The sequence below is a fragment of the Scyliorhinus canicula genome, chromosome 5 (assembly GCF_902713615.1).
Source record: "Scyliorhinus canicula chromosome 5, sScyCan1.1, whole genome shotgun sequence".
NCBI lineage: Eukaryota > Metazoa > Chordata > Chondrichthyes > Carcharhiniformes > Scyliorhinidae > Scyliorhinus > Scyliorhinus canicula.
In genome coordinates, this window is record NC_052150.1 from 142,511,820 (window position 1) to 142,529,347 (window position 17,528).

At 46.2% G+C, this 17,528-nt stretch overlaps 1 protein-coding gene across 2 annotated transcripts in view; it reads right to left on the minus strand.

Annotated features, from left to right (window-relative positions):
• Positions 1–444: 444 nt before the first annotated feature.
• The window catches only part of LOC119966302 (receptor activity-modifying protein 3-like), a 57,600-nt gene continuing 40,516 nt past the window's right edge, over positions 445–17,528 (minus strand). For both annotated transcript variants that reach the window (XM_038797777.1, XM_038797776.1), the window contains exon 4: positions 445–1,518. In XM_038797777.1, the coding sequence (XP_038653705.1) occupies positions 1,263–1,518 (256 nt within the window). In that variant the 3' untranslated portion in view covers positions 445–1,262. The remainder of the gene's footprint in view (positions 1,519–17,528) is intronic.

Consider the following 17,528-nt stretch of genomic DNA (forward strand, 5'->3'; position numbering starts at 1 on the left):
TGTGCAGCTATTCAAAAAGTATTAAGGGGCTTGTGCATTTGCACAAATCACCCACATATTCCTTAAACAATTAGAGGCAACACTCTCTCTGGCCTGATAGTACAGTGGGTTCAGTGAAAGAACTTAACATGCAGTGTTCACTGAATGTAATTATCAAGATCACTCTCCATGTTTTTCAGGACAAAGAAAAAAACCTTATAAACTGTCTTGATAATGAATAAACGTGTTGAATGAGATGTTGTGTTGTCATATGCAGCCCGGGTGCACTAACTAACTTACCAAAAGGCATGTTTTAACTTTAAGTGGAACATTCTAATTTCCGACCATTGTTTGAAGAGGTCATCAGCTTAAAATGTACACAAGCAGGTATATGTCATTTCAGGCAAAAAATAGGACACAGCACAGCAATCTTCACCTCTACTCACATTACAGTAATCACAGACTGGGACAAAACTATTGTATTCTGATCATTGTTCATTTTATGGTAACAATTATCTGTTTCGCTTATTTATGTTTAACACTTAACAGCATAATGTTCGTCACAAAACAACCTTTGTAATTTTTCCCCTGCCCCAAAATTAACTGGGAGGAGATGAGCAGCATATTTAATTCTAAGTCATAACAGAGAGCTTAGGAAATGCAGAGCTCTTGTCAGTTCCCGTACCACTCCTCACAAAAGCACAGTCAGCCATTTCCTTTCATTCTTCTCCTTCTCTGGGAAGTACTCTCAACATCCTTCCTGGAGCTTGCTCCACACGCTCCAACGCCAAGAAATCAACTTAAAAGTGGACTGGATAAGTTTTTTTTAGTAAGTGCTGATAACGTCTTCATATGATTGTGTCCATAGATGTCCCTTCTTACCATTACATAGATGGCTTTATAATTTACAATAGATTTGAGTATTACAAATTTAATTTGCGATGTTGCCTAGTGAATACAATTGGTTATCCAGTATTGTATATGAGTTTGATAAATTGTTGAGCCACATGATTTTGTAACACAGTTTAAGCGTGTTCATTTGAGTCCAATGGGTCAACTTTTTGTTAGAGTAAATGAGACACTGTTTCTTCCCCAGTAAGGTCCATAGCTTTAACCCATCTCTGTTGCAGGTGCTTGCTCTGAGTTCACCACTGGATCATTTCCCCTTTCAACTGAAGCTGATGAACAACAATCAAGGCATTGTCAGTGGAATCGACTCAATCACATTTAAGTAGAGTGATTGTAAAATAGTAGTTTTGTATTGCTGTCCAATATTCTTGAGCCTACACGAGTATATCATTCCTCTTACTACACCACACCACCAAGGCTATCATTACAATGGTTAGTAAAATAGGCACTGTGATGAGGATAATGAGGATCTTGTCAGGAGGGTCCTGGAAGCTTGTCATCTCCAAAGTACAATTTGAAAAGAAAAGTTTATGGACATTAATTACGTAGTTTTCCACTTGTGGATTCGGCCAGAAGCAGTCAACCTTTTCTATTAAGGACTCCATGCAATGCGAGAAAATATTGTAATGGCTGTGAATAAAAAAGACAAAGTTAATTAACATATATATTCTGAAGATAACGTATAATGAATAAAAGAGCTTACTATTGCATTTTATGGTAACTTATTGAACCAGCAACTCTGCAACTAGGAGGAGAAGTGACCATGAAGTAAATAGTCTCTTCACCGAAAGAACAATAATCAGGCAGTGGATCGTACACCCAGTTTAGAACCTGCATAGTTAAAAAATGAAATTTGGATACATCATGTAACAGGCAGGTGATCTGTTCGGTAATGAAAATACAGTGAAGAAGAAAACTCACATCCCATGTTGAAGCTAATGCTCACTGCACTGTCTGTGTCTCCAGCACATATTCCCCACGACCTCATAACTTAGGTACTTCTTTGAAGTGAGAAAAACAGTGATAAACTGCAGTTCCAAAGACATCATATTGGACTTCAAACGTTGGGTGCAATTTTACAGTTGCGTCACGCTTAAGCAAGAGGACGACCCGGCCGTTACATTGCGGGCGAGGTCAAAATCAAGAACCGCGCCAGGAGCTGGTCCGTTTCTGATCTAACCAGCCCGCTCCCATTGGCGTAATCATGATCCCACCATGGCGTGGCGTGAAACCAATAAACACCACTTAAAGCCAATCTCCATACAATTAACAAGAATGACCCCTATCTAACGGCCTCCCGTGATCTAACTGCCTCCCAGCGAGTGGTCATGCGGGCGCCGAACAGTACAACTTTTAAAAAATCTTGAAGTTGGCTCAATAGCTGTAGGGATCCAAGGAGGTTGACTAACCATCTTTGGTCCCAGGCAATGAGCTCAGGGGCATTGGGGTTGCTGTCCCAGAGCTCGGGGGAGCCCCCAAGGAGGGCAGCCTTGGTCAGGGGGGGGGGGGAGCAGTTGGTAATCGCCCCTGATTTGGGAGGGGTGGCGTCAGGTGTCTCGCCCGTGGGTCTGCCATGCCACCACCTGGTTCGCGAGCACCCATTATGGGGACAATCCCAGCCCCTGTCTGTCTATCTCACCGACCACCTATAACTCCAACTGACCGTGGAGGCCTCTGGCCACACGACGAAGGCTTTTGATAATAGTGAATTGGCAATCATAGTTAAGTAAATACTTCACAACTCCCAAGTGGATTCCCGTGGGTGGGCATGTCATGCAGCATGTGAAAGTTATTGCCTAGCATCCCAATCAGACCATGAGGCCTGGACACTGCAGGAAGCAACACTACAAACGCAGCAGCCAACATCCGAAAACCCAGCGGTTGGGCCCCAGCACCGGGGACATTTCCATGACCAGAGGGTGGGTGTGTGTACCGAAGGGAGGACTCGCACTTGGTCCAGCGAATGCTATGCATGCCTGTCTGTGGTACAAGGTCTGGGGTCCGATGATCAGGGGCCCACTCTGCAGTCGGGGGTGCATGGGCAGGGCATGTTGGATGGCAGGAGATGTGAGGAGCATTGGGGGAATGGAGGGTCCAGGGATGGAACACACCGCTGGTTGTCAGTCTCACACCCTCTTCAATTCTTTATAGATATTACACAAGATGGATGATATCTTGGACCCTGTGGAAGCTGCCCTCGCACGGATGCTGGTAGGCCAGATGCCAGAGGATGCGGCAGCAGCAGTGTCGACAGGCCTGAGGTGGCGGCCCATGTGAAGGGCCCGGCCCCACACCATGAGGATCCAACCCACAATCAGACCAGAGAGAGGGACCCAGAGGGGGAGGCCAGAGATGGCCCAAAATGTGCAGGTGTCGCTGGTCTATTGAACAGATGATAGACAGCATGTGCCGCAGGAGGTTCCGCCTCAACAAGAGGATGGTGCAGCACCTATGCCATGTCCCTGCAGGCATGGCACCATGTGGAAGAGGAGGATACCCACTCTCAATCACAGCAGCCCTGAACGTCTATGCCTGAGGGTCATTCCAGGCTCGAGCGGGGACTTGTGGACATTTCACAAGTTACAGCCCACAAGTACATCTTTGAGGTCACAGATACCCTGTTTGCCCGGGCAGAAATTTAAATGAACTTTGATCTGTACCAGGCCCTACAAGGTGACCGGGCAGCAGGATTCTCCACCATCGCAGGGTCTCCCAGGTTCAAGGGGTAATAGATAGCACACATGTCGCCTTGCACACATTGGGCCATCTCGCTGTGCCTACATTAACAGGAAGGGGTTCCACTCCCTGAATGTCCAGCTCATATGCAACCATCACATGAAGATCATGCATGCGTGCATGCTTCCCGGGGAGTGTGCATAATAGCTACATCCTGGTGCAGTTGAACATCCCCAGCCTCTTTGATGACCACCCAGGATGGCCAGTTGACTCTTGGGGGATAAAGGGTACCCGCTGAGGACCTGGCTAATCATGCCAGTATGGAGGCTGGCGACGATACAATGAGACCCGTGAGGCCACCCGTGCTGTCATTGAGCGGTGCATGGACTCCTCAAAATGTGGTTCTGATGCCTCAACCACTCTGGAGGTTCAGTACAGGACACCCTCCAGGGGAGCGCCCGCTTTGTGGTGGTCTGCTGTGCCCTCCACAACCTGACACAGCAGCGGGCAACGTGCTTGAACATTTTTTTTTGAAGATTTTTAGTGAAAACTTTTCATGTTATAACAAAGGTAACACACACATAACCAACTATACAGTTACTTCTAACAAAATACCAGGGGCGAGATTCTCCCAAAACGGGAGAAATCGTAAAGCTGCCGTAAAACCCGGGCGGGTTTTACGGCAGCGCGCCCCTTCCCGACGGGGGACCGATTCTGGTCCCCGGTCGGGGCTAGCAGCCCGACGCCGTAGGCTCCGGCAAGACGGGCTTAACGAAAATCGTTAAGCCCGCTTACCGGAGTTAGCGCCGGCTGACGCGTCATATGACGTCAGCAGCGCATGCGCAGTTTGGAAGACTCCAACCCGCGCATGCGCGGGTGACGCCATCGCGTTTTTGCGCGAAACCCGCGCATGCGCGGGCCGGGTTGTCCCTCAGCCGCCCCGCGAATGGATACTGCGGGGCGGCGGAAGGACAAGTAGTGCCCACCGATCGCGGGCCCATGGCACCCTTGGCACGGCCGTGGTACTGCCGTGCCAATCGGTGCCATGGTTATAAAAAGCGAGTTAGTGACGCCGTTTTTACGAACGGCAAGACCAGGTGTGTTTGCCGTTCGTGAAAACGGCGGAAAGGGCTGGGACTTCGGCCCATCTAACAGCTGAGAATCGCTGCCGGCCGTAAAAAAACGGCGGCAGCGATTCGGGTCGGGACTTCGGCGGGGGGGTGGGAGAATAGCGGGAGGGCGGCAAAAATGTCGGGAAGGCCCTCCCGCTATTCTCCCACCCGTCGTGGGGGGCGGAGAATTTCGCCCCAGAAATCTCCAAACCCCGACAACGAAATTGCGTCCGGCACCGGGGTGGAGAATTCAGTTTCACATATGGAATCGGTGCCAGCGCCGGTTCCTCGATTCTCCAGCGGGGTACTTGTGGAGTGCGCCGCGTATCCACCACCTGATGCCATTGCTCGAGGTCCGCGCCGCTATTCTCTGCCACCGATCAGTGAAGTCCCAACGGTGTATTTCTAATATGGTCCCAGCCTTTTGGAAACTCGTGAGGCGGCTGCAGACCGATCGGATGGCAGGGGGCCTCATACGGGACTGGGCCTTTATTGTGCGGGCGGTCCAGGTCGGACGCGCAGCCAATTGGGGCACTATCTGAGCCTGCCATGGAGCATAGCGCGGCCGCTGGAGGCCACCGCCGAGCGCATGTATGGCATCTGACCCGGAAGTGCGGAGAGCCATATCTGCAGCTGGAGCTGCGAGCTCCAAGACGGCTCCCTGCTAGCCTCCTGCAGGGCTGTGAATCTGTGGCCTTTTGACAGCAGTTTTTCTGGTGTAAAAGACCATAGTTTTCATGACGGGGTGGGGACATAGTCTCTGAAATGGAGAATCCAGCCCAATACATCTCTGAATTCAATCTAGACACTCTGCAATTAAACTATACACTTGTGGTAAGCATTTTGGCAGAGCGGTTAATATTTACAAATTGTGACAGGTACAGTAGGTTTATGGTATGTTTATGGGTGGCACGGTAGCACAGTAGTTAGCACTATGGCTTCACAGCGCCAGGGTCCCAGGTTCGATTCCTGGCTTGGGTCACTGTGCAGAGTCTGCACGTTCTTCCTGCGTCTGGGTGGGTTTCTTCTGGGTGCTCCGGTTTCCTCCCACATGTCCCAAAAGACATGCTTGTTCGGTTAATTGGACATTCTGAATTCTCCCTCTGTGTACCCGAACAGGCGCTGGAATGTGGGAACGAGGGATTTTCACAGTAATATCATTGTAGTGTTAATGTAAGCCTATTTGTAACAATAAAGATGAATATTATTATCAAAATATTAAGAAAAGAAGAACAAAAACAGAAAAGAAAAACCCCTGATTACACCTGAGGGGTGTGGAGATGGGACGTGGGTGGGGGGGGCGGGGCGGGTAGTCCCAGCATGCAGCACCTCAGGGTGAAGGCAACCGAAGGTGGTGAGGTCATGTTTGGGGACTTTGCCCTTCTCTTGGGACGTGCTGTTGTAGTCATGTTCATGGTTGCCCTCACCCCCCCCCCCCCCCCCGTTGTACCGAAGAGCTATCGCTTTCCCTGTGTTACGGGTGCTATTTCCTACCCTTGCAGAACTCTTCAGTAGAGAGATCCTGGTTAATGATTCACAAATGGTCAGTGTGTAAGTGCAGCATGAGATGAGGAAGGCAAATTGAATGTTGTCATTTATTGCAAGGGTAGGTTTTACTACAGCTGTACAGAACCATCAATTGGGCAGCACCTGGAGTGCTGTGTACATTTTGGTCTGCTTACTTAAGAAACATAGAAAGAATAATAATATAATAATAATAAAATAGGGGCAGGAGGAGGCAGTTCAGCCATTCGAGCCGACTCCGCCATTCATTATGATCATAGCTGATCAACCAGCTCAATAGCCTCATCCCGCTTTTGATCCCCTTTGCCCCAAGTGCGATATCTAACTGCTTCTTGAAACCATACAATGTTTTGACCTCAACTACTTTCTGTGGTAATGAATTCCACAGGCTCAACACCCTCTGGGTGAAGAAAGTTCTCCTAATCTCTATTCTAAGTGGTCTCCGCCGTATCTTGCGACACCTGGGTCTGGACACCCTCACCATCGGGAACATCCTTCTTGCATCTACCCTCTTGTATGAGCTTGACAAATACAATCCTAACCAACTCACTTTCTCCCCATGCATCTATCCTGCCACCTCAGGAATCAGTCTTGTAAATCTTCTCTGCACTCCCTCTAGAGCAAGAACATGCTTCCTCAGGTAAGGAGACCAAAACTGCACACAATATTTCAGGTGTGGCCTCACCAAAGCCCTGTATAATTGCAGCAAGACAGCCCTGCTCCTGTACTCAAATCCTCTTACTATTAAGGCCAACATACCATTTGCCTTCTTTACTTCCTGCTGTATCTGCATACTTATCTTCAGTGACTGCTGTATGAGGACACCCAGCTCGCGTTGCACATTCCCCTTCCTAACCTATGGCTATTCAGATAATAATCTGCCTTCCAGTTTTTGCTACCAAAGTGGATAACCTCACATTTATGCCAATTATATTGCATCTGCCATTCATTTTCCCACTCACTCAGCCTGTCCAAATCACACTGAAGAATCTCTGCATCCCCCTCACAGCTCACCCTCCCACCCAGCTTTGTGCCATCTGCAAATTTGGAAATATTGCATTTATTTCCCTCATCTAAATCATTAATATATATTGTGAATAGTTGGGGTCCCAGCACCGATCCATGTGGTGCCCAGTTAGTAACTGCTTGCCATTTTGAAAAAGACCCCTTTATACCTCCTCTTTATTTTCTGTCTGCCAACCAGTTTTCTATCTATCTCAATACACTACCCTCAGTCCCATGAGTTTTAATTTTACACACTAATCTTTTATGTGGGACTTATGTCAAAAGCCTTCTGAAAATCCAAATAAACCATATCCACTGGCTCCCCTTCATCAACTCTACTAGTTACATCCTCAAAGAATTCCAGTAGATTTGTCAAGCATGATCATTCATAAATCCATGCTGACTCTTTCTGATCCTTCCACTGTTTTCCAAGTGCTCGTCTATAAAATCTTTGATAATGGATTTGAAACTTTTCCCCACTACCAACGTCAGGCTCACTGGTTTATAATTCCTGTTTTCTCTCAAACTCCCTTCTTAAATAGCGGGGTTACATTAGCTACCCTCCAATTTGTAGGAACTATTCCAAAGTGTTCCAGTGAAAGGAAATAATTGCATTAGAAGCAGTTCAGGGAAAGCTCATTCGACTGCTTCTTGGGATGAATGGGGTTAGTGTATGAGGAAGTATTGAGCTGGTTGGGTCTTTGTCCATTGGATTTTCGAAGATTTTTTTTAAAAATGTTTATTTTTAAAATTTCCAAAACAATTAACCAAAATTACCCAATAAAAGAAAGAGACAAACATGAAAAAAAACATACTAACTTTAACTCAAAACTAAACTAAACTAAACCCCTTAACAGCTGAGGTGACTAGCTCCTGAAAAAGGAAATGAATGGCTGCCATCTTAGGTAGAACCCTTCCACCGACCCTCGAATGGTGTACTTAACCTTCGCATGAGGTCACCCAACAAAGCCGATGCAGTAGGTGGAGTAACAGACCACCACCCAAGCAGAACTCATCTCTGAGCTATCAAGGAGGCGAAGGTGAAGACATCCGCCTTCACTCCACGTGTCTGGTACCACAAATATGGCCACCAGCTGACATGGATCCAAATCAACATTGAGTATCTCCGGCAGAGGCCCAGAAGCTTACCAACTTGGGACAAGAACAGAACATTTGAGTGTGTTTATCTGGTCCCTAACAGCAGCACTCACATTTGTCCTCCACCCCAGAGAGAAATCCACTCATCTTTGCTTTAGTCAGATGCGTCCAATGCACCACCTTGAATTGAATCAAACATAGCCAAGCACATGAAGACATGTGATTGACCCTGCAAAGTGCCTCACTCCACACCTCACCATCCAGAATGGGACGCAATTCAGCCTCCCATTTCAACCTCACCTCACTCAATGGAGCTGACTCCGCTGTGAGGATATGACCATATATACCTAAAATAGTCCCCCCATCAGACCAGGCCAGGATTTAGAAGAATGGGATCTTATTGAAACATATAAGATCGTGAGGGGACTTGACAGGGTGATGCTGTGAGGGAATCTAGAACTAGGGGAGACAGTTTAAAAATGTGAGGTTTCCCATTTAAGACTGATATGAGGAGAATTCTTTCCCTGCGATCGTTAGTTTGTGGGAATTCTCTGCCCAAAGAGATTTTTTGATCAACAATGGAATTAAGAGTTGTGGGGGGGGGGAGGAATCAGGAAAGTGAAGTGAGGCCACAATCAGACCAGCCATGATCTTACCATTCAGTGGAGGCAAGCTTGAGGGGATGAATGGCCTACTCCTAATTCTTGTGTTATTGTCTTCAAAGAACTTGCAAACTAAATCCAAGCTGTTGCTTCAAAAAATGTACTTGACGTCTATGCCTCTAAATCTCTCCCAGTACCATTTCTGTCTCACTCAGAGCTGCAACCCATTCCTAGTTAGTGCCTCTGCCTTGCTTGAAAGTAGCTCTTTGAGGGGTAGCATTTAGTTTTTCTGTCATTGTTTCCAGGTAAGGCCTCTGGCCTGCCCCTCTGAAGGATAGCTAATGTCTTCACAAAGACATTATCCAATCTAGGATCTCCTCTGCTGCACCCCATGTGTTATGCCCTATCTTCCCAATGTCTTTCTAACTCCAAACTTCACAGATCTTTCTCCCTATCAGTGCTCCAAATTCACAATTACTCTTCAGTAATGACAGCATCTCTCAGCACTTCTAGCCTTCTTTAGTGCACTAATAACAGTTACACTTGTCTGTCAGCTATGCGATGGACAACAAAATCACTAAAATACACTGCCTGTTCTAGGATAATAATGTTCAGATGTAATTGCATTTTATATTACATGGTCATGTCATTACAAAACAGACAATTGTCTAATATTCATGAGCAGTGTCACTTTTAATTGGGCAATAGAATTGCAATCATTTGGATCAGCACTAAGAGCTGTGACACAACTGCCAGTAATAAGTTATTCATAATCATTGGGTGATAGCTGATATGGAGCTCAGACATACATCTCAGAGATGTCTGATGTTTGGTCCCTGGTCCAGATCGAATTAGTGGATCTCGGCTGTGGCAGCAATACACACCATCACCTCCAAGCTTGGAGGAGAAAAATCATCAGCCAGTATTCCTAGTCTCTTTCATATCCAGAAATCCATTTTTGAACATGAAATCATGAATATGCGCTGGTATGTTTGTGTGCTTGGATGACAACTGAAATAAGAATCGTGCTTGGATGTGATAGATCCCATTCTGGAATGGCCAACTGTATCACAGGTGTGGCAGTTACCCCAGAATGAGTCAGTTCCTTAGGAGAGACAGGGAGAAAAGTAGAAGAAAATACAATTGAGACCGTTCTCCTCCAAATCATTCAACATCAATGATTCGAAGAAAGGGATAAATCAGCCATGGTTAACCAAGCAAGTTATTAAACTGAAAGAAAAAACATGTAGCAAAGATTAGTGGCAAGCCAGAGGATTGGGAAAGTATTAAAAACCAACAAATGATGACTAAAACAAAGAGGGAGAAGATAACAATGAAATAAACTAGCAAGTAATATAAAACGTACAGTAAGAGCTTCTTTAAATATTTAAAAAGGACAAGTGAGGTCAAAGTGAACATAAGACTCCTCAGAGAATGAGACTCAGGAAATAATAATGGGGAACCAGGAAATGGCAGAGGAGTTAAATAAATACATTGGCGGGATTCACGTAGAAGATGCTAATAGCATTCAAAAATACTAAATGTAATGACCGGGAAGTCAGCGGGAGGAATGACAATAAATTTATTGTAACTAAACATAAAGTCCGCCCATGGCAGTAACTATGTACACATCACAGTCCCCATTGGGACAACCAACATGCCGGTCCTTGTTCAGGCCAGCTTTTATGCTCGGTTTTATGAGCCCCAGCTGAGTACATAGAAGATACAGTGCAGAAGGGGGCCATTCGGTCCATCGAGTCTGCACCGATCCACCTAAGCCCTCACTTCCACTATATCCCCATAACCCACTAACCCCTCCTAACCTTTTTGGTCACTAAGGGCAATTTATCAAGGCCAATCCACCTAACCTGTATGTCTTTGGACTGTGGGAGGAAACCAGACCATCGGAGGAAACCCACGCAGACACGGGGAGAACGTCCAGACAGTGACCCAGCGGGGAATCGAACCTGGGACCCTGGCGCTGTGAAGCCACAGTGCTATCCACTTGTGCTACCGTGCTGCTCCATACTAGGAAGCTCGTGCCTAGGAAGCTCGTACTCCACAAAGCTCACAGGGAGATCTATTATGGTTTCTCTGTGACTTTTGTGGGGATTATGACACCCTCACCGCCTCCAACCAAGTCTGAATGTTTCCCCTCCAGAATCATTTGTCGAGGCCTTCTGGCCACCTCGCCCAAGACTGAGCTTCTGCCTGTAGCAGGTCTGTGTCAGGTGGTGTGCAACGTCTTTTCCTGGGTGACCTCCGGGGGGCTAGTGCCGGGATCTCAGCTACGAGCACAGCGCTGTCCGTCTGTGTTGACGCCTCTGTGTCCATTCTGAGCCAGAATCATCTTCATCCTGATGGTCCAGGTGTTGGGCCCGGTTGGATGCACTCTGGCGAAAGAGTGGTTTCTGGCAAGGCAAAGGCATCGCGTCCCTGGTTGGGTGTACTCTCGAGCGGACTCTCGCTTCATTAGGTGGTCCACATGATCAGGTAGGGTCTTCCCTTGGACCTTGACCATGAATGAGTTGGGTCCTGTTTTCTCAAAGAGTTTTCCCTCACAGTGCACCATCTCCAAAATTCAGAGATGGATCGCGGCTCCCGGTTGGAAATCCCACTCTGGCATCCTATGGTCATGATACTGTTTCTGCGAATCCTGTTGCAACTCAGCTTTCCCGCCCAGGTTTGCGAAAGTGAGACTTAACCATGTCCAGAGGCAGCAACTTATCAGTAGCTCCACCAACCCTTATTGTAATATTATAGTCCTATAATGAAAAGGAATCTTGCCAATTGCGTGCCCAGGGAGCCAGCGGTCTGCTTCCGCGTGCCTCTTTTAACTATCTGAACCACCCATTTAGCCAGGCCGTTAGATGACTGGTGATATGGGACGTTTCTAATATGACTGATTGCGTGCATCTTCGCAAACATTGAAACTCTTCACTTGTGAACCGTGTCCCGTTGTCGGTAATAAGAACTTCAGGGATTTATGAGTGCTGAATAAGCATCTCAACTTCTCAATGGTGGCCCTTGATTTGGTAGAAGCCATCTTATAGATGTTGAGTCATTTCGAATGGGCATCCACAATGATAAGGTGGACCCTATAAAATGTCTGTCAAAATCAGCATGCAGTCTTATCCAGGGATGTCTTGGCCATGCCCAGTGTTGAAGGAGGCTGCCCAACTGCAGTACTGCACCTTTGGGTGTCTCTTTGGAGGCAAACTAGCCACTCGGGCACTGCCCTGGGATAAGTCCGATATGGCGATCAGGTCATACTATGGACTCCACAATCCATGGACCCTTAAAGTTCCTGTACTACTTTCTCCGTGTTCTACGGGACAGTTCCCAATGGCCCACTTTAAGTCCAGTGTGCATCCGCCAACAGCTTTCTTTGCATGGCCGCGTTGTTGATTTCACAAACAAGCCTATCCCTCAACATTTCAGATTGGAATGGCCCAAACTTGTAGTGCTCCACCAGCCACCTGAGGTGTGTCAAAATAATCAGTCACTGACTCTCCCTAGAGTTCACACATCTGTGTTGAATCGCTAATATTGCACTATAACTGACGACTTTGTATCATAATCATAATAGTCAGACACCAGTGCAACTAACTCATCGAATGACGGGAATCCGGAGCAACTGGGTAGGTAAGGCTCTCTATAATCCCGAAAGCCAGGGCCCCGCAGGCTGTTAGAAGGGTTGCCTTCTGCTGGTCTTCTCCCAAAATGCCATTGGCCTGAAAAAAAGTACTCATTCGTTCCATGTACTGAGCCCAACATTCCATGCCTTCATCAAAGCTTCTGTGGACTTGATGGATCGCATCCTAGGATATTAAAGTGGCATTTTTGAACCTTTGTTCCTCGTGCTGCTGCAAACAATGTTTCATGGCCGCTGGGGAGTCTTGCAGCAGAGTCCAGAGTTTCCTTTCTCCTTGTCGTCAAATTAATGACCAGGAAGCCAGCAGTAGGAATGACAAACGATTTAATTTAACTCAACATAAATTCTGCCCACGGCAATAACTCTGTATAATTCACAGTCCCGATGGGACAACCTACCATGCTCAGGCTGGCTTTAATGCTCGGTCTTACAAGCCCCAGCTGAGTGGGCCTCCGCCCACTACTTGGGAAGCTGGTACTCCACGAGTCCCACAGGGAGATCAATTATGGTTTCCTTATGTAGGGCGGCACGGTGGCACAGTGGTTACCACTGGAACAATTCGATCCCGGCCCCGGGTCACTTTCTGTGTGGAATTTACACACTCTCCCCATGTCTGCGTGGGTCTTAACCCCAGACACAAAGATGTGCAGGGTAATTGGATTGGAGGGCAGCATGATGGCGCAGTGGATAGCACTGCTGCCTCATGGCGCCAAAGTCCCATGTTCGATCCCGGCTCTGGGTCACTGGCCGTGTGGAGTTTGCACATTAGAACATAGAACATACAGTGCAGAAGGAGGCCATTCGGCCTATCAACTCTGCACCGACCCACTTAAGCCCTCACTTCCACCCTATCCCTGAAACCCAATAACCCCATCTAACCTTTTTGGTCACTAAGGGCAATTTATCATGGCCAATCCACTAACCTGCACGCCTTTGGACTGTCGGAGGAAACCGGAGGATCCAGAGGAAACCCACGCAGACACGGGGAGAACATGCAGACTCCGTGCAGACAGTGACCCAGCAGGGAATCGAACCTGGGACCCTGGCGCTGTGAAGCCACAGTGCTATTCACTTGTGTTACCGTGCTGCCCTGTGTTTCCTCATGTTTCACATTCTCCCCGTGTTTTTGTGGGTTTCCCCCCAACAACCAAAAGATGTGCAGGCTAGGTGGATTGACCACACTAAATTGCCCTTATTGGAAAAAAAAATTGGATATGTTTTTTTTTTTCATTTTTTTTTTAAATGGTAGGGTGATGACCATGCTATGGTCCTTAATTGGAAAAAATGGGTACTCTAAAAATTTTTTTTTATGTTTTCCTTGTTAGGATTATGACACTAAATAATAATAATAAATAGAGGCAAAAGGAGAGGGGAAATAAATACAATAACTATCACTAGAGAAGAAGTACTCGGGAACGAATAGGGTTAAAGGCCTATAAGTCCCCTGGACTTGATGGATCGCATCCTAGGATATTAAAGGAAGTAGCTACGGAGATAATGGATGCACTGGTAATAATAATAATCTTTATTAGTGTCACAAGTAGGCTTACATTAACACTGCAATGAAGTTACTGTGAAAATCCCCGAGTCACTCCGGTGCCTGTTCGGGTGACACTGAGGGAGAATTCAGAATGTCCAATTCACCTAACAGGCATATCTTTCAGGACTTGTGGGAGGAAACCGGTGCGACCTGAGGAAACCCACACAGAATGTGTAGACTCCGCACAGACAGTGATCCAAGCCGGGAATCGAACCTGGGCTCTGGCACTGTGAAGCTAATGAGCTAACCACTCTGCTACTGTGTAAGAATCCTTAAATTCTAGAAAAGTCCCTATGGATTGGAAACTACCAACCTTTATTCAAAAAGGAAGATAAAAAAAGTAGCTACAGACCAGTTAGCTTAGCATCTGTCATTGGAAAAATGTTAGACTCCATTGTCCAGGATGTTAACAGCAGAGCATTTTGAAATACATAATAAAATCAAGCAGCATCAGCAAGTTTTCATGAAGGGGAAATAATGCCGTAGCAAGTTATTAAAATTCTTTGAGATGGTAACGAGTAGGTTCGATAAAGAGGAACCAGTAGATCTAATATACTGAGATGTCCAAAAAGCCTTTGATAAGGTACCACACAAAAGGCTACTTAATAAGATAAGAAACCCATGGTTTTAGGGTAGTTTATTAGCATGGATAGAGGATTGGCTACCTAATAGAAGACAGAGTTGGCATAAGAGGGGCAATTTCAGGAAGGCACCTGTAACTAGTGAAATGCACAGGGATTCATGCTGGGGCCACAATTATATACAATATGTATTACTGGCTTGGATGAGGAAAGCAAATGTACTATTGTCAAGTTTGCTGGGTGACATAAAAATAAGTGGAATGCTAATGGTGAGGATGACACGAGTTTGCAGAGGGTTATAGGCAGTTTAAATGAGTGGGCAAAACCCTTGGTAGAATGGGAATATAATATAGGAAATGTGAATTGTGCACTTTGGTAGGAAGAATAAAGGAACTGAATATTATTTAAATGGAGAAAGACTGCAGAAAGCACAGGGATTTTGGGTCCTTGTGCATAAATCACAAAATGCAAGCATGCAGGTTCAGCAGGTAATAGGCAGATAGTAGAGTCAGACCGATTGTCATTACGATCAACCATGTCTGAACGTCTCTCTCTGCAATAGCTACAGCAGGCTCTAAGTCAGCGGTTGCACAGCTATACCACTCTACAAGCAAATTACATGGTTGAAACTGTCAGGGACAGACCAGATTACATCCAGCCTGGGCCTTTCTTCACATTTGGCACAAGATCACCTGCATTATCATCCAATCCGCTGGGTTATTAGAGTCAGGTGTGGCTTAGTTAGTCATGCCCTTGCCTCGGAGTCAGGGGTGTTGAGGGTATTAGTCCCACTCCAGGACTTCAGCACAAAAATTAATAAACTTAAAACAGCTCGGTTAGGCGCTGAGGGGAGAGTGCATTACCAGAATCATAGGCCTGAATTTTTGTAGCGCCATGGAGGCCTTTCAAAATGGCAAATAGGATCTAGATTTGGAAGTCCCACTCCTGTTCCAACAGATCCCATTTCGATCGTGGGGCTAAAAGGTTGGGGCACTGACTCACAAGTGAGGAAACCCCAAACTCCGAAGGACCATTTGAACTCAGTGATGAGTTCAACACACACCCCATTTTTGCTGGTAGCAAGGGCCTTAACTCACAGTGTGGGAATTATGAATTTTTAAGACTTGATGTAAATGCTCTTGAAGGACTGGGAAAGGTTTGTAGAACTGTCAAGCTGTGAGGCTATTTAAATCCCCAGATCTTAAACAATAAAAGGCAACAGCCTGCTTGTGTCAGTGAGAGGTAAATACACTCGAGCTTTGAAGTTATTTAAATCTCCATCCACTACTTGAGAACATTTATACGTTTTGAATGAGCTTTCATGAGTGGGACCTTTTTTTTCGAAACAAAGCATTTAGAACTTTATTTTATATCATCCAACATGGCTCCTGAGATCTGTCACTCAGAGTTGGCATGGAGGGTGCAACGGTCAAGGGTGATATGTGAGTTGTCAAGAGGTGGAGATATGTTAGAATTCCGGCTATCAGGCCATGGGGGTGGGGCCATGGATTAGCATGAAAGGTATTAGGGCTCACTGTGGGGGCGGGTGGGGTAATAAGTTTGCACGGAAGGATATGAGGGGGGTGAGTGGAACATTAGTGCGAGTGTGTTGACATAGATGAGTATGGAGAATAGTGTGGGGTGTGAGGGGTGAAGGCTAGAAGATCTAAGCTATGGGCAACGGGATGAAGTCCCAAAGAACCCAGGAACTCGGCCACGCCCAACGGTCAGCTCTGATCTGCGTCCAGTGGTGGTGGGCCCAACTCCAATCTGCACCCGCCTCCCAACCTGAATGAAGATCCTGCCATTTGCAGAAATTGCTTCCCGAGGCCGGTTCAGCCAAAATCCTGTAACCCTTTGCTAAGTACTCTCTCAATACACCTGCCATCTTCAAAGATCGCCTTTAGAATAAGGTATTAAATTCAAGATCTCTCTGCCTTCTGAGGGTGGACATAAAGATTCCATGCAGTAATTTGAAGAACGGCAGAAGAGTTATCCTGGTGCCAAGCCATATTTATCCCTCAATCAATAACTGGTCATTATCACATTGTTTGTGGGAGCTTGATCTGCACAAATTGCTGCCACATTTCCTAGATTACAACAGTGACTGCACTTCAAAATGTACTTCATTGGTTTTAAGGAGTTTTGGGATGGTCTGTGGTCATTAAGGCACTACATGAATGCAAGTCTCTTTTTCTCTTTTATGCAGCCAAATCAAACAAATGACAGGCATTGCTAAGTCAGTTTAGTACTTACATCTTATTGAATAACAATAGTATGAAATGGCTGCCAATTATCAACACCCTGCTGCATTGCAAATACTTCAAGAAATACTTTAATGCCTGTAAATCCTTTGAGAGATCCGAAGTTCATGAAAGGCATTATATATAATGCCAGTTCTTTCTTTTACATAATGCACACAGCAATTTGGATGCAATCCAATTGACTATCCAGACAGTTAATTTTTGGACCTTTTTGAAATTACATTGCTCACCACTGATGTTACCTCAAGCTCACTGTCTGTACTGCTTTGGAGCAATGCTGATGGTTCACCTGATGAAGGAGCGACGGTCCGAAGCTAGTGATTCCAAATAAACCTGTTGGACTTTAACCTGGTGTTGTAGGACTTCCTACTGTGCCCACCCCAGTCCAACATCGTCATCTCCACATCATGTAAATATGGTGGGAGGAATATGATTTTAAGAAAGGCTATTTTGCCCTGGGCCAACTGGTAAGGGAGTCGACTGCTCTACCACCCAACAGTAACAGAAAGGAACATACGTTCGGAAAGATGACCTCAAGAGACACATTCAAAAATATCTTGCACAGCAAGATATGCTCCTTTGT